This window comes from Danio rerio, chromosome 9, assembly GCF_049306965.1.
Source record: "Danio rerio strain Tuebingen ecotype United States chromosome 9, GRCz12tu, whole genome shotgun sequence".
Taxonomy (NCBI): Eukaryota; Metazoa; Chordata; class Actinopteri; order Cypriniformes; family Danionidae; genus Danio; species Danio rerio.
In genome coordinates this window covers 39,736,988-39,755,729 of record NC_133184.1, presented here as the reverse complement: position 1 = coordinate 39,755,729, position 18,742 = coordinate 39,736,988, and the positions used below count along the sequence as shown (strand labels likewise).

Here is an 18,742-nt window from a genome sequence, read left to right as displayed (position 1 = left end):
TGTTTACACTCTGTCCTCACCAGAGGGCGCTGGATTCATAAGCAGCTTTTTTACATGTCAGCAAGGCCACACGCCTTTATCCACCGGGACCATTGGATGATCCAGTCTTTCTAATGATAGTTCAGTCATGTCGGCACCTGCCATGGGGACCAGCAAAACAGCGCACAGTGAGTCCGGTCACAAGAAGAAAAAGGGCCCCGGAACACTGGCCACAGCATATCTGGTCATTTACAACGTGATTATGACAGCAGGGTATGGTGGAAATCAAATGCGCTTCCGTGCTTCTCTCTTCAAGCGTGTGTGTGTGTGTGTGTGTGTGTGACAGCAGAAATGAATGGTTGGATTTCTTCAGCCTGTATGACAGAATCGCGGTCACCTCCCCCATTGAGTCTATATTGTATTATTTAACACTGTTTAATTTGAAAGCTGAAACATTTCAACAAAGTTATTCTGCACATGTCTGCTGTGCAATCCAAATGCGGTGTAACGTAAAGCCTATTATCGCTTATTTAACTCGCCGTAGGGTTGGTGATGGGTGACAGCGAGCATTGGTTGTTGTTGCATGAATGCATTGTTCTTGTTTTACAGTCGCTGGTTTGTTTGGGCAGCGTTGTAACAGGGCTTGTAGTGAATTTAGTGTCTTTGTTAGTTTGAATGTAGCCTTGTATAGTTTGTAGACATTAGACTAGGCAGTGAATTAAGCGCACCTTAGACCTAGTAACCCAGAAACTGTTGCACAATAATGTCCGTTTCAGGAACTAATCGATTCGATTCGAGACAGCCGATTCGTTTCTAAATCACTCATCGTTGTTTTTTACATGAGCATATGTAATGTAAAGCTTATTTAGCAAATTCATGGCGAATGTGAAGCATTGGATATACTTTGTGACTATACTTTGCCTTAAATAAAAAAAAAAAAATAATGGATTTCTATTAATAAAATTATCCAAATCATTTGTTAAAATCACTTCTTTTAGTTTTTATTTGACCAGATTCTGTTGCATTATAATGATTTTATACAGCCGATTTATTTCTAAATCACTCATGTTTCTTTGACATGAGCATAATGTAAATATTGATAAACCTTACATTTTGAGCACTTTTATTGCGAATGTGAAGCATAAAACCTACTTCCTGAGTATGTTTTGCCTTAAATAAATCGAAAAAACATAATTAATTTTAATAAAATTATCCAAATTATTTATTAAAATCACTTTTTTTTTTTTTTTAGTTTTTTTTAGTTTTTTTTTGACCAGAAACTGTTGCATAATAATGTCCAATTCGGCAACTTTTCAATTCAATACAGTCGATTTGTTTCTAAATCCCTTATCTGGTTTTTTGACATGAGCATAATGTAAATGTTGATAAATCTTACATATTGAGCACATTTATGTTGAATGTGAAGCATAAAACATACTTCCTGAGTATACTTTGCCTTAAAATAATCAATACATCTGGATTTCTATTAAAGAAAGTATCAAAACAATTAGTTAAAATCACTTCTTTTAGTTTTAATTTTTCGTCAGTGTTCTAGAGAAAAATTCTTATACAATGGAACTGTATAACTGTATATTAAAGGATTATATATATATATATATATATATATATATATATATATATATATATATATATATATATATATATATATATATATATATATATATACATATGAGCAATTGCAGCGTTATGGATGTGACATTTGCAGTAAAAACACAAAACATAAATTCACATAGAAAGTGTTTGTTAAGATTATATTGAAACATGCTTATATTTTCCAGAGCAACTCACCATATTTTGTATGAGGAAAATAAACATACATTATGGATGCGACCAAAAAAAGTCTGCGAGTTTACAGTCTACAACATACTTTGTAGAAATTCTATGAACTAAACTACACAACCCCCAAACATTTTTCGATTTGATTTTATTTAAAATTTTTGCATTTATGAGGAAAAAGCTTTGTTATGGATGTGACAGATGTGTAATTGCCACTTGTGTGACTTTGGCAAATCAAATATAATAGTTTGAAAACAACGACAGATGCATTTTTGAGTATTTTTAAAGCACTGTAAAGTATTGGTTACAAAACTTGAAAATGGGTTTCGTATTTTAGTGAAAACTAAATTTTTTTATGGCAAGGTACATTTGCATAGAATTGCTCTTATATTTGTTTGTTTAGTTTCAATTGCAGTTTTTTCACTTCAGAAATGCAACTTGTAATTTTAAGAAAATCTTATAATTTGGAGGATAAATGTTAGTATTGTAAGTAGATAATTTCTAGAAAGCGTATAAATGTACAACTTCAAGAAAGTTAAGCTTCTTATTTTGACGCTTTGTTCAAATACTGTGAGATGCAAACTAATTTCTTACTATAAATGTATGTCATGCAAGATATTAAGTTAATAATATAATTCAGAATTGTTTGATAAAAGTCACAATTATTTACATTTTTTAAAATGCCATTATGAAAACTGGCTTTCACATTGTGCTCTAGAGCAAATTTAATGTTGAATTGTTCTTCTGCAGTAGTTCTTTTTAAGCAATTGAAATTAACCGAATCATTTGGAAATGGCTCAACTGTAATAGAGAAACTTGTTTTAACTGGTTTACTGAAAATAAACTGATTCACTTAGATGGATTGAACTTTCCAATGCAGTTTAGCAGAACTAACCAAACCAGGTTTGCTACATTCTCATGTTGTCTATTGTAATCCAAAAGGCAGTCAAAAATGGTCACCAGTTCATGCTATCTAATTAACTCTAGTATATGAACTATACCATGATAATACCTATTATTATCTAAACACTGATGTACTGTTTGTTGTTATACTCTAAACCTGACTTTGAAATACTAAACCTGTTTATGTTTTTATCGTATGATGTGCTCTTGCTAGTATTATGATTTAGAATTTTATATGTCTTCATCATTTTATGTCAATTAGATCTAGTGTACAGTCAGAAGAGAAATGTATAAATCTTTTATTCACAATGTCTAGTGTGTACAGAATGTGCTGGATGTATTTAAATGACACTGTTGCTTGCCACTGCTGGCCGTTAGCTGCTCTGCTTGAGATTTGCATGCAGTTCAGTGTTTGTATGCATTGCGGAAATGCCCTTCTCAAAGCAAGGGCAAGTGGCACTACAGATTTATTCTGAGTTTTTTTTCTTATTTAGGTGGCTGGTGATCGCTGTTGGTCTTGTTCGAGCATACCTCGCCAGAGGAAGTTATCATGGGCTTTATTACTCCATAGAGAAGCCCCTGAAATTCTTTCAGACCGGTGCACTGCTTGAGGTGAGTGAGCTGCAGATATTCAATTCAGCATATGTTTTTTAAAATAATGTGATAAGTCTTTTAAAAAATAACTAATAAAAATGTTATAAATTTAGCAGTGCTGGGCAAATATGAATCACAGTTAATCGCATCCAAAATAAAAGTTTGATTTGGCAATAATTATACACCACACACACACACATACAGTTAAAGTCAGAATTATTACCCCCCCTGAATTATTAAACCGCTTGTTTATTTTTATCCCCAATTCCTGTTTAATGGAGAGCAGATTTTTTTAACACATTTCTAAACATAATACTTTTAATAACTCATTTCTAATAACTGATTCATTTTATCTTTGCCATGATGACAGTAAATAATATTTGACTAGATATTTTTCAAGACACTTCTATACAGCTTAACGTGATTTTTAAAGGCTTAACTAGGTTAATTAGGTTAACTAGGCAGGTTAGGGTAATTAGGCAAATTATTGTATAATGTTGGTTTGTTCTGCAGATTATCGAGAAAAAAAATTAGCTTAAAGGGGCTAATCATTTTGTCCCTAAAATGGTGTTTAAAAAATTCAAAACTGCTTTTATTCTTGCCGAAATAAAACAAGTAAAACTTTCCCCCGAAGAAAAAATGTTATCAGACATACTGTGAACATTTCCTTGCTTAGTTAAACATCATTTAAAAAATATTTTAAAAAGAAGAAAGAAATTTAAAGGGGGCTAATAATTCTGACTTCAACTGTATATTATGTATATATTAGGGCTGCACAGTATATAGTTTGAGCATCGATATCGCAATGTGTGCATCTGCAATAGTCACATCACACAACATGCAATGTTGAGTCAGGATTATAAATGAGCAAAAACCCCTGGTAAAACACACTAGATTTGTTGAGTCTCTGCAGAATTGAACCATAATAGTGTGAAAGTTTACCATCTGTGTGTGTTTTAGGGCCTGTGATTGTGAGCATTTAAAGAGAGTTTAAAGCGTACTTTTAGTTGTGCATTAAAAAGTTTAATAAAAATTGATTTTATTGAATTATTTATATGATGAAGTCTGTCCAGTGTTATTTTACATTTCATAATTCAATTTCTGTATCTGAAAGCTGAGATGCCATAAAGTGCTGTGTTTATGACTGTAGTTTGTTTATTATATGTATATAATAAAATACCTAAATATATATATTTATATTTTACTCCCCTACAGAATCATACCAATTCATCTAAAGTAATGACTTGGCAAATAGAACTATTTAAGTCATCTGGTGAAACTGTATTTATTTGGCAATATATTTATAGCACAGGAAAAAAAAAATCGCAATCTCAATTTTTCTAATATCGTGCAGCCCTAGTATATACAGTTGAATTCAGAATTATTTGCCCCCCTGTTTAATTTTTTCTCCCATTTTCTGTTTAACGGAGAGAAGATTTTTTTAAAACACAATTCTAAACAAAAGTTTTAATAACTCATCTCTAATAACTGATTTATTTTTTCTTTGCCATGATAACAGTAACTAATATTTGATATATTTTCGGTATGAAATCCAAATGTTTACATTCATATAATTATTAATCACCTGTTTTTAGATGGTCTGTGTCTAAAAGTGAGGGTGATGTATCCCCCCATCCCCCCGGTTGCTACGCCCCTGCCTATACACAATAAACATATATAATACACACACACATATATTATGTCAAACTTATATTTTGGATGCGATTAAAAGTGATTAATCTTTGCCCAGCACAAAAAAATATGTAAATATAAAAAGTATTAAATATGATAATAAATTACAATGGGCAAAATGGTGGTGCAGATGCTAGCACAATCGGCTGACAGCAAGAAGGTGGCTCATTTGAGCCCTGACTGGGTCAGTTGGCATTTCTGTGGGGAGTATGCATGTTCTCCCCGTTTTTGCACGTGTGCTCTGGTTTCCGCAAGTCCAAAAACATCGGTAAGCTAAATTGTCTGCAGTGTATCTTTGTGAATGAGTGTGTATGGTTGTTTTTTGTGATGGGTTGCAGCTGGAAAGGCATCCGCTGTGTCAAACATATGCTGAATAAGTTCGTGGTTCATTCCGCTGTGGCGACCTCTGATAAATAACGGGACTAAGCCGAAGGAAAATGAATGAATTAATAAATTACAATTGTAAATGTATTCATAAAGAACTTTTCTTATAATAATAATAATAATAATAATAATAATATTAATAATAGTATAATAAAAAAGTAATTAATAATAATAATAATTACTAATAGTAATTACAAATGGTAAATAATAAAAAGTACTATTTTGTCACTGCAAAAAATGACTGCTGATGTTCAGCTTTTTCATCACAAGAATAAATGACACTTTAAAATAATAACAGTTATTTTTAGCTGTAGTATTATTTTTATTTTTTGGATTTCTAATTAAATAAATGGTACATATATAATAATAAATCATACCAAGCATGGCATGTTCAAAAATCTTAACAACTTAGTTTGTTACAGAACTACCAATGGTAGAATAAAAATACTTTTATTTTTTATTATTACATTTTTTCTGTGCTCAGTCTAATTCCAAATATAAATCTGTAAATTGTCTTATTGCACAAATATTTGATTCACCCTAGAGGGTTGTTAAATTAGATTATTTATTTGCTAAAAATGATCATTCCTTGAGGGGTAGTACACTTTATAATGTTTGTTCTTTTCTTTCTTCACAGATATTGCATTGTGCCGTGGGTAAGTGCACCAGTTGCTATATCAGTATCTTATTAAGTTTGACTATAAATATGCTCTCGGTGAAGTATATAGATCAGCTTGTCTATACAAGGGAAGCTTTTTTTAACCCGGCAGTGCCACCGTCAGTGAGGCTGCTGCTTTCTCTGCCAGTCTGACAGTAATAATGTGATAAAGAGTTTCACTGCACCCGTGGAGCGCAGGGTTCACAGTCCACACCTCATTATCTGGGACTTAAAGCTTAATGTGACCTTTCCCTGTGCAAACAACCAATCCTGCAGCACCCTCTGTTATATCGCAACCACCCCTACAGTATATGTCTAAAGGATTTTATTATATTCATTCATTTGTGTCTTTTTATCTCTTAATATGTAATATAATGCATTTTTTATTTCTCATTTTCTCTGTGCATAATTGCTCTGAATAGATGTACATGTTATGGATTTTATGATTTTGACTTTACCTAACATTTGACGTTTTGTGTAGGAATCGTTCCCTCTTCTGTGGTCCTGACTGGATTCCAGGTGATGTCACGGGTGTTTCTTACTTGGGCAGTGACACACAGTGTTAGAGAAGTAAGTTTGTGTTTAACTTAAAGGTTTTATACGAGTTATTTTAGCTATTTATGTATTTCTATAGTATTTAGTATTTTAAAGTTTCAGTCATTTTTAAAAATGTTAAAATTATATTTATATTTTAAATGCATATAATTATTAATTATTTAATATTTATTTAATTTATCTATTTATTTATTAGTAATTAGTTAATTAAATCATTTATTTATTTGTATTTTTGTGTATTAGTATTTTGATCAGGTTTTGTAGTAGTATTTGAGATTTTCTTTAGCTTTAAACTTTATTTTATTTCTTTATATTTATTTAAGCTGTTTAGTAAGATTTATCACCCAAAAATTGAAATGTACTCATAATTCAGGCCATCCAATATGTGGGTGACTTTTTTTCATTAAATATTTTTAGCTGAGAATTTGGTCTTTTGTGATACATAAACTGCCATTAACTGGTATTAAATTTGTTTTGCCAAAAATATATAGAGATATATAGAGTTAGAGGTTGAGAATATATAGAGTTGTTTTAGAGTTATTTATGTTTTTATAGTATTTAGTATTTTAAAGCTTCAATAATTTTTAAAAATGTGAAAATTATATTTCAAATGCATATATTTATTTTTGAATTAATTTATGTATATATTTATTTATCTAGTTATTTATTTATTGAAAATTAATTAATTAATTTATTTATTTAAAAGTATTTAGTAGTATTTAAGATTTTCTTCAGCTCTAAACATTATTTTATTTCTTTATATTTAAACAATTTTATTATTTAAGGTTTTAAAAATTATTGATCACCCAAAAATTTAAATGTACTCAAAATTTAGGCCATCCAATATGTGGGTGACTTTTAAATTTTTTTCGCTTTTAAAGATTTTTTAGCTAAAAATTTGGTCTTTTGTGATTCATAAATTGCAAGCTACTGGTATTAATTTTGTTTTGCCAAACATATCTAGAAAGATGTAGAGGTAGAGAATATATAGCATTAGCATATAGCATAGAGTTATTCATGTTTTTTATAGTAATAGTATTTTAAAGCTTCAGTAATTTTCAAGAAAATGTAAAAAATTATATTTCAAGTGCATGAATTTATTTATTTATTTATTTATTTGTATTTTTTTGTATTAGTATTTTGATTTAGTTTTTAGTAGTATTTAATATTTTGTTCAGTTTTAACTTTATTTTATTTCTTTATTTTATTTAAGGTTTTCAATAAGATGTAAATAAATGTACTCATAATTCCGGCCATCCAATATGTGGGTGACTTTAAAAAATATTTTCATTTAAGATTTTAAGCTAAAATTGGGTTCTTTTTGATTCATAAACTGCAAGTTAACAGCTACTGGTATTCATTTTGTTTTGACAAAAATATATAGAGGTTTGTAGATGTAGAGAATATATAGAGAATATATGCTCTAGTTATTTGTTTATTTTTATTGTATTTAGTATTTTTAAAACTTTTATTTTACTAGTATTTTAAAACACTTTGTATTTCAAATGCATTTATTTATTTGTTTGTTTGTTTGTATTAGTATTTAGAACTAGTGTTGAGTAGTATTTAATACTTGATTCAGATTTATTATTTTATTTACTTATTTTTATTTAAGGTTTTTAAAAAGACAGGTGACACCAAAATCTAAATTAGCTCTTAATTCAGACCATTAAATATTTGGGTGACTTTTAAAAAACATTTCATTAAAGAAGATTTTTAGCTGAAACCTTGGTCCTTTGTGGTGCATACACTGCAAGTCAACAGCTACTTTTTATTTTTTATTTTTTTGCCTGTAGCAGTTTACTTGTATTTTATGAATCACCAAGGACTAGGTTTGACTTAAAAATCTTTTTAAATGTTCTTACCAAAGAAACAAAATCAGCTATATCTTGGTTGTCATAAATAAACGAACCACAAATTGGCTTGTTGGATGCACTAAATTTCAATTATTAAGCATGTATTTTATTTTACACTTATTTCGTTAACATATTTTTTTACAAATAGTTTTCAGTTTCAGTAAAACAACTTGTGAAATAGTTCAGATGAACTTTTTATGATCATGTCATGATGTTAAGGAATCTAATAATAATTATCATGGTTATTATCATGCCAAAAATACCTCAAACTAATCTTGATCATTAACATCCCTGTTCTAAGATGAGCAATCTAATTTGTCTTATTAGCTCTAGTTCACTGCCATCTTGTGGCTCTAGCAAATTTCAACAGGAGATATAAATTGTACAGTGGTCAACAGTGTTATTTATTGCAATCACTTTTTGCAAACTTCTTTGAAACTAAGAATCAAGTTTTTATTGTCTATCCCAGAGGAAGAAGTCTGAGCTGAAGTGTATAGCTCTGTAAGTTATTTCTACAAGAAACCTGCCTGAATCCAAACTGGAGAGTAATACTAATATACAAAGTGTCCGTGTGTGCCTGTGTATGTTTCTGTTGCTAAAACAACCAAACTACTTTTTAAGCCTGTACATGTGTAGAGGTAATACCGAAACCAGTTTTTTTTTTTTTTTTTTTTTTTTGCTGGGCCTTAATGCATTTTAAAGTGCTTCCGTTGCCGATGCTCTCAGTTGTCCATCTTTGTGTGCCGAGTGGCTTCAGTGAATGGTGATTAAACAATAGCAGACATAACCGCATGGTCCTCTACTACATTTTCTGGCATGCACAGGAGCTCTATGTAGTCTCTGGGTGACTTAAATCTCTCATTTCAGGTCCAGAGTGAAGACAGTGTTCTCCTCTTTGTGGTGGCCTGGACAGTCACTGAGATCATCCGATACTCTTTCTACACCTTCAGCCTGCTCAACCACCTGCCTTACCTTATCAAATGGGCAAGGTGACTGGCTTTTTTGACTAACATTCACATTTATTCATTCATTCAAAGCAAATTAGGAAAAAAGGACAAGGGCAAGTCAATTAACAGAAACGGACAGTGTGTTTTAATATGCTTTAATTTTTTCACAGGTACACATTTTTTATTGTGCTGTACCCGATGGGAGTGATGGGGGAACTTTTAACAATCTACGCCGCACTGCCATATGTGCAGAAAGCAGGGCTTTACTCCATCACCTTGCCTAACAAGTACAACTTCTCATTCGACTACCACACGTTCCTCATCTTCGTCATGATCTCCTACATACCCTGTACGTATTAACTTGTGCACTAAGACATCACGGGCCAGATTTATTGAAAAAGGGCAATGTAGTGCGAGGTAACGATGCGAGAATTTAAACTCAGAAACGTGTCATTGGCGACACCAGTGGACATTGAGTGAATTGCAGCAAGTGTCTTTGTTTGGAAATTGCGCTTGTACACTCATCACTTACTTTGTTTGATGACCTGATACTGATAACAAATGTTCATAGAGCATCCACGCTTCTCAAAATGAAGTTTAGATGTGTGTACAGTAGCAGAGAGAGCACAAACGTGCTGTAAGTTAAAAAAATACATGCAAATATAGAAAAACATTTACTAACATCTCATAGTTTTTTTTGACAACACATGCATGCGTAAATGAGCTACATCGCATGAGTAGCAGTGTGATGTGGCTGTATATCAGCACTGGAGGGAGGCGTGCGTTGACACTAGGCTGTGGGCTAAGTGCCTTGGTGTCCCACCAGTGACGATATACAGCCGTATCGCACTGCTACGAGTGTGATATTGTGTTTATACAACAGTTTGATGGCATAATCGTGTATATAATAAAAGAAATTCAAACACAACAGTCTAAAAACTCTTGTGTATGAGGAACTACTTTCTTCTACCATTCATTTACATCAGCAGCTGACGTCAGAACAGCAGAAACCATTGCTACTTTAAAAACTTAACTTTAGACCTAGCCTTTGAATGATTCTCTAGCGTAATATCTAAAGTGATGACAAAACAGGTGATTTTGCAGACATTTTAAGATTATAAGGCTGAATGGCATAAAAAGCCATCAGTCAACAGAGATTTGCCTGTATTTCTCTGTTGCAGTCGGGAGATCACAATAATTAATCCCGAAAAATCCAAAGCAGTGCCATCACTACAATTACTGTTGTGTTTGCGATAAGGAAAGACATACACATGCATTCCAAGTCATCCCAAGCTTTTTTAGACAACGTAAGATTTAAAAAAAAAAAAAAAAAAAAAAAAAAAGATTCATAATTGAAAACTAATCTTCAAAATGACCAAAATAATAAACCAGGAAAAGCACAAATAAGAATAATGTCATGTAACTACATACAGTTGAAGACATGATGATTAGCCCTCTTGTGAAATTTAAAATGTTTTTCAGGCATTTTTTTGAAAACATTTTTAAACATAATAGTTTAAATAACTAATCATCTTCTCTTTGTCATGATGGTAGTACATATTAGTTTACTAGTTACTTGTTTTAAGCTTAAAGTTTCGATTTAAAAGATGAACTATGCTAATTAGGTTAGTTAGACAAGCGAGGGTAATTCAATCAATAAATGTTCTGTAGCCAATCAAAAAATTTATAATTTCTTAAGGGAGGGATATAATATTGATTATAGCAGTTTTTAAATTCTTTTTAAATATACAAATTATATTCATTCCAGCCTGACTAAAAGAAAAAAGACTTTCTCCAGAAGAAAAATATAATAGAAAATATTAAAAGTGTCCTTACTCTACTAAACATGAAATAATGAGAAACATGCGTTCATTCATTCATTTTCCTTCGCCTTAGTCCCTTTATTAATCAGGGGTCGCCACAGCAGAATGAACCGCCAACTTATCCAGCATATGTTTTACGCAGCGGATGCCCTTCCAGCTGCAACCCAACACTAAGAAACACCCATACACTTCCATTCACCAAGGCCAATTTATGCCTTTGGACGGATGGGGAAACGAGCACCTGTAGGAAACCCACGTGAACATGGGGAGAACATGCAAACTCCACACAGAAACGCCAACTAACCCAGCCGGGGCTCTAACCACTGACCTTTTTGCTGTGAGATGACAGTGTTAACCACTGAGCTACCATGTCGCCCACTTACGAAATATTTTAAAAATAGTTTAATTTCAACAGGAGGGCAAATTTTTCTTTCTTCAAATCTATGTTCGGAAAACATGGTTTTCAGGTATTTTAAGTAAATGTCTATTTTCTTCCACACTCGTTGTGTTTTTTTGCTTTTTTCTCCTCACAGCAGCTATTTTAACATGACAGGGTGAAAATAGATTACCAGTAAACTGACTGAGCAATCTTAAGTTAACTTGATTGATTTAAATACTCTTCGTCTGTAACTTTTTCCCTCTCAAAATAAATTGTCTCTAAAAAATTATGTTATGAGTCAGATGCAAAAATAACCATGTGTCTTTTGATTGTATTTTCTTTCAGAACTGCTTCTAACACCAAAAGCTGATTTGCGCTGTTAGTAAATCTGGCCCTGCACATCATATTTTCTCAGAATACTTTATGATATCTTCATCTGTAAATAATCGGATTGCTCAGTTGATCTTATACAGCTACAGAATCTCTCGAAGCTCATTCTTGTCCAGTGAATGAAGCGCTCTGTTCATGTTAATGACCGTCTTTGTGTTCTACAGTATTCCCTCAGCTCTACTTCCACATGATGCGCCAGAGGAAGAAAGTTCTGGGTCACGTGGAGGAGTACAGCAAAGTGGAATAACCAAGCGGACTGATTGCACAGAAAGCAGAAACAAGCGGACAACCTTTAAAAGCCACACTTCACAGATTCTGGAAAAAAAATTTAAGAAGAAAAGGCCTCCTTGGCGATTAGAACAGGCCAGTTATGCAGAACGATTGTTAACAATACTATTTTGGTCAAGAACTGTAGCAGTTGGTGATTCTTTTTAGGGTTCATGTAACTTACACAAATGGCTTTGCCTCAATTTAGAGGAAGGGGAATGTCTTTATCATATTAATACATCCGCTACCTTGTGACTTTTTTAAAAATTAATTCTAAATGTAGAATTACTGACCAAATATTGTAGCAAGTATCATTCAGAAAAAGGGCAAAACGCAATTAGCTGCATCTGCTGGCTTTTACCAGAAGAAACGTCCCATGATTCTCATGTGTAGTGCGTTCTTTACACTGTATTGAATCTAAATTGATTTCAATATCTCACTTAGTTCATTCCTTTATACTTTGAGTGTTTAATGACTCAAGCCGTACTTGACTTTCACACTACTAGCGTGTCTACTGATTCCCATTATGATTACTGTTAGTGTTTTCTTTTGTTTTGTGCTGTGCTTTCCTAAAGGATCAATGTTAATCGGTTGTTTTATTCAGTATTGGATATATATTGTTGGTTTGTGGCCGTTTGCGCAGAAAAAGAGGTGAATAACCCAAAGAAATCCTCCGAGTTGCTGGGTCGGATCTACAGTCAATGCTACTAATGTACTAGATGTGCATTTCTGTCGTAAAAAAAAAAAAAAAAAAAGAGGAAACTCCTGACACTTTTGGAGCTTGTGAGGAGAGCTACAGGAGCCAATTGGATTCGAGTGCCTCCAGTCATGCTTTTCCAATGAGTCAAATCTAATAATGTGGAGGAAAAACCTGAGAGTTGAGATTTTTAATGCTTCATTGCGCGTCTGCCTAATTGTGAACCGCCAACTTCAGCCCCCCTGCCCCCCTCTCAATGCAAATGAATCCCATATATAATGAAGTGCGAGCCACACTATTGCACAGATAGAGTCTTTTGGTAAGCCTGTTCATGACGAATTAGCATGGGATGCTGAATGAATGCTTGTGAAAAGCTGGAGTGCAACTTTAAATAACACTGCATGTCCAAGTGCTGTGGCTAGACCTTGGTTTGTTGAAGCATGACCCTTAACTCGATCTAAAACGCCAACATTGTCAAGCTTTTGATATTAAAGATCTGCATGGGACCAGCAAACTTTGTATGAATAGTAATACAATGATATATATTTACAATAAACCATGACATGGGAAGCAAAGCCAGTCTGTGTTGATGCATTTGTGCTTCAAATACACAGATATTTCACTTTAGGTGGGTGTGTTTGCTTATTATGTTTCCTCTAGTGGACATCAGGTTACCAAGTTCACTTTTCCTTCACATGATGGCAGTAGAGATCTGTTCATGACCCCTAACATATTATGTTCTGGCAGATACACTAATAAGGGCTAATGATTGATTTTGGGTGTTTATTTATTTCTAACCATATTTAAAAACTGTCACCGTGTCTAAATTGCTAAGCAAATTTAATTTATTCCACAAACTTATAAGCCTCTTATTTATTGTGCTATATTTGTAATTTAGAAAGGTTGTAAAGTAGAACACTATCTGATAAAATAGGCTTATTTTATAAAACAATTATATATTATAAACTTCATAATCCAACACATAAGCACAGTTTGAAATGAGTTTGTTCAAATTTTAAAATGTCAGATTTATAGGTTTAAAAATTATTGTGTCAGAAATTAAAAGGTTTTTTTTTTTTTTTTTTGCTTACAAGCTAATGCATTCTGCTTTAAAAAAAAAAAAACATGATCAGAATTGTTGGGAAAAACATCGTAATTGTTTGTGTCAAATTCAACTTATTTCTTTAAATGTACTGTCTTTCTAATTGGAACATATATACTCACTGTCCATAAGTCTCAGGCCACCACCAGCATTAGAAGTCGAAGATTTTTGCACGAAAAGGTATGGAACAAGTGCAGGGCCATTACTCTTGGGTGAACTATAATATACAAACAGAAAATATGGGAAATTCACATAATATTCAGAACAAAACTACATTTGGAATCAAAAGACTAGCATCAAAAGTTTGTTTAACGTGACCTGTTTACCACCAAGCAACAACTTTTTTTGTTTAGTCTTTTATGAAATGATGTGCTAATATCAAACATATTTTAGCATTTCTCAGAGTTCCTCTTAGATTTAGCATGTTCTATCTTTATTTTTCTCGCCAGGTGAATTTTATATTGCATTTAATATTGACTATACATACTTTATTTAATATTTAGGTCTGGACTCTGTGGAGGCCATTTCATGACTGTCTGGGTTTCATCAGCTGTTTTTCTCTCTAGATATGATTTCATTACATTAGCAGTGTGTTAGTGATCATTATGCTGAAAAATCAAACTATTATAAATTAGGTGCTTTCTAGAAGGAATTGCATGACGAATTATAACCTATTTGTACTTTTCAGCATTCACATTCCCATCGATTCTGGCAATATTGACAACAGCTCTGGCAGAAATGCAGATCAAACCAAGACAGAAACTTTATTTTTCTCAGAAACTATTTCTCATTCATTCTTTTATCTTTCTCCAACTCTCTTTCATGTCTTAAACAATTAGAGCCAAAGAATCCAACTTGAACCTGTATTTTCTGGTTGTATTTAATCAAGAGAATGAGAAGAAGCGTATTATACCATCACTAAAAGTACAAATGTAACTGGGGGCCTAAGACTTTTGCACAGTGTATGTGACTGATTCAATAAATGAAATCCAAAATAGTGGATGGAGCAAGTAAAAAAGACAATTTTACACAAAGCATTTATTTCTTTCTACCCGGGGACAGTGCTCTCCTGGTGAATCTCGTACTGCATATAATATTGCCAATATACAAACCTTATGTAATATTCAGGTCTGGACTGAATGTGAAGGCCATTTCATGACTGTCTTTGTTTCATCAGCTGTTTTACTCTCCAAATATGATTTCATTACATTAACAGTGTGTTAGGGATCATTATCATGCTGAAAAATAAAACTATTAAAAATTAGGTGCTTTCACGTAGGATTTGCATGACGAATTATAACCTGTCTGTACTTTTCAGCATTCTCAATCCCATCAAATGCCAGACTTACAGATCAAACCAAAACAGAAACACCAGTATTTTTTATACATTCTTTCATCTTCCTCTAACTCGTTCCTTCAGATCCAAAAAATCCAACTGGAACTTGTATTTTCTGGTTGTTTTTAATATAGAGAATTTTAAATAATTATACCCTCACTAAAACAACAAACGTTACCGGGGATCTAAGACATGCACAGTACTTTATACTCTAAAAAGAAATTAATATTTTTCTTAGTTTGTTGCAAAAGCCAGATGAACAATTTTATAAAATAAGATGTCTGTAAGCAATTTTTTAAAAATCAGTAATTATATAAATTCTAAATATTGTAGAAAGGATAATTCAGAAAAAGGGCAGAATACAATTACCTGCATCTATTTATCAGCAAATTTTGTCAGAACTTATTTCAAATTATTATTATTATTTTTATTTTACTCTTAAGAGCTAACGTATGTTTCTTTTTTAATTTACTTAATGCCGAATAGGCTAATACATTTGCCAAAAACCACAGCTCAGCCATATGAAAAATACTGTCATCCTCTTGTGTCAAATACATTCAAGTTTTTTCATAAAATAACCATTCCTTTAAATAAAAAACAAATATATACTTGTAAATAAGTAGACAAATATTTTATTGTCATTGGAACTATACATTTCTTTGCAGTTTTATTTGTTATTTAGAAAAGTTGGTTAAGCTGAAATAACACAGTGGTATAAAATAAGCTTTCTAGTATAAAACAGTTGTATAAAGCCTGCTGTCTTATCTATAATATCCTTACATTGAAATGACATTGTTAAATTATACAATTTAAAGACAGATTTGACTATTTTGGAATTGATCATTTGAACCTGAAAACAACAAGACCTGAAAGAACGAGATTCTGTTGAGCGTTAAAAAAGTGTGAAAAAAACAAAGCCTAAAAGCGAATTTCCTCAGGGTTTGTATCTCAGCATTTCATCTGTTTTAAGCAGGGAGTCATGAGACCTATGATGAAAAAAGCAGGGGAGGCATGACTCTGTTGACTGCAAACAGCGAGATCTTTTGTCCTTTCAGACTGTGACAGAAAAGTTTAATTCTCTTCACACAGCTATCGCCTTGATAAGATCCTGTGTTTGAAATATATAAATAAAGAAGTCTCAACGGGATGATAAACAACTGCAAAAGTCTCAGCTGAAAAGACTCAGTCTTGTCAATACACACATATAAACTACATTTCTCAGTCATCATATATCATCATAAAGCATGATGTTTTCTGTAAAACGTTTTGGAGCCATTACTATAGGATTCAATCTACAGGATTTTTTTTGGGAGCAAAATGGGTTCCTATTCAGGTCCGGAATTCATTGTGACACTTTTCAAAATCCTAAACATGATTTTATAAATATGTTTACTTTATCTTGTGAAAATTTTTCATCACAACTGTGCTGAATTAACCTTTAACAATACAAATATTGATGTTTGCAGCATGATTTCTTTAATTATTATGATTTCTTTTTATACTAGAATTAGATTAAGCATTAGAATAAGATTATAAATCAATTATGATTAATTATGATAAAATAATTAAATTTTTTAAAAACATCACAATGTCCTAAATAAGATTCTAAAAATCAAGTGAGATCCCACTGGATAGGGAGATAATTAAAAAAATAATCACAACCCTCATGAAAAAATACTAAAGTAATAATATATAGTAAATAGTACATTGTTTTTGAACCATATTGAATTGATGTGCTGTGATAATTCTATAAACAAGCAACAGATATTTTCTACAATTAGGGTATATTATACTCAAAGAATATTATGAATATATCAAAGGAACTTTATTATACTACAAAACACCACAGTTAGCAGTAGTTAAATAGTTTGTTAACACTACAATATGCTGTAAAATTCAATAACAAAATGTTGTAAATATACCATAATATTAATTAATTTTCTTTCGGCTTATTCCCTTTATTCATCAGGGGTCGCCGCAGCAAAATGAACCCACAAATACCATAATATACAGTTTTATACACTTTACTCTAGTATGGTTCAAAATCACTACAGTATTTCCAGTAAAAGACTACAACTTCTTCATGTGAGAATGTCCACAAGGATTCTAAGAAACCAATATAATATAACAAACTTCCAGCAGGATTTTAGTTCAATTTTTTTTAATTACCCAGTTCAACGTAATTCCAGACAAGAAACAATTACTATAACATCTAGGGTATTTTAATATTTTGATCTTGTACGTTGCCAAATCCTTGACGACATTATAGGCCTACTATTATTCCTGAAATGCGTTTGACAAAATAAATGTTATTTATTACATTAATTTACTTCCTGTTTAAAATATTTTTTGTTTCATTCTGAGTGTAGAAAAACAAACAAACAAACAAACAAACAAACATTCTTCATGTGAGAATGTCCACAAGGATTTTAAGAAACAAATGTCTGATATTGAACTTCCAGCAGGGTTATAGTGCAATTTGTAGTTATTATTACCAAGTTCAAAGTACTGTAATTCCAGACAAGAAACAATTCCCATCACATGCAGGATATTTTAACATTTTGACTTTATACTCTGCCAAATTGTCAACAATGACATTATATGTCTACTATTATTCCTTAAATGTGTTTGACAAAATAAATGTTATTTATTACATGTATTTACTTACTGTTATATTTAACTTTTGTTTTATTATGAGAATAGAAAAACAAACAAACACACAAACAAATAAACATTTTTTTTATGTGAGAATGTTCACAAGAATTCTAAGACACCAATATAAGATAACAAACTTCAGCAGGATTTTAGTACAAAAATTTAGGTTTAATTACCCAGTTCAAAGTAATTCCAGACAAGAAACAATACTATAACATGCAGGATATTTGAATATTTTGATTTTATACGTTGCCAAAATTGACAAAATAAATGTTATTATATTTATTTACTTACTGTTATATTAAATTTTAATTTTATTCTGACATTTTTTTTTAATGTTTGTTTGAAGTTTATTCCTCGCCACTCGCCACTGGCTTGCATGGTACAGGATTTGTGTGCACATTGATAGTTTTGCTCTTCGGTATTTGGACTTTCAGCAGTGAAAATTAAACCGGACTCAACTGAACTAAACTGAACTTCAACTCTGAAAACTGAACTTACACAGTTTCAATTTACTATAACCTTCTATGTTAAGCGGCTTTGACACAATCTACATTGTAAAACTGCTATAGAAATACAGATGAATTAAAGTGCAGTTTTAGTTATTATTACCCAGTTCAAAGTAATTCCAGACAATAAACAATTAACACATGCAGGAAATTTTTATATTTTAAATTTATACTCTGGCAAATTGTTGACGAAGACAATATATGTCTACGGTTATTTCT

At 31.8% G+C, this 18,742-nt stretch overlaps 1 protein-coding gene across 1 annotated transcript; it reads left to right on the top strand.

Annotated features, from left to right (window-relative positions):
* The first annotated feature begins 46 nt into the window (after positions 1 to 46).
* Positions 47 to 13,496, top strand: hacd2 (3-hydroxyacyl-CoA dehydratase 2). Its single transcript, NM_199861.2, has 7 exons — positions 47 to 252; positions 3,174 to 3,291; positions 5,987 to 6,005; positions 6,489 to 6,577; positions 9,286 to 9,407; positions 9,536 to 9,714; positions 12,122 to 13,496. Exons 1-7 carry the CDS (start codon positions 128 to 130, stop codon positions 12,202 to 12,204), a joined length of 735 nt encoding a protein of 244 aa, NP_956155.2. The 5' UTR covers positions 47 to 127; the 3' UTR covers positions 12,205 to 13,496.
* Positions 13,497 to 18,742: the final 5,246 nt, after the last annotated feature.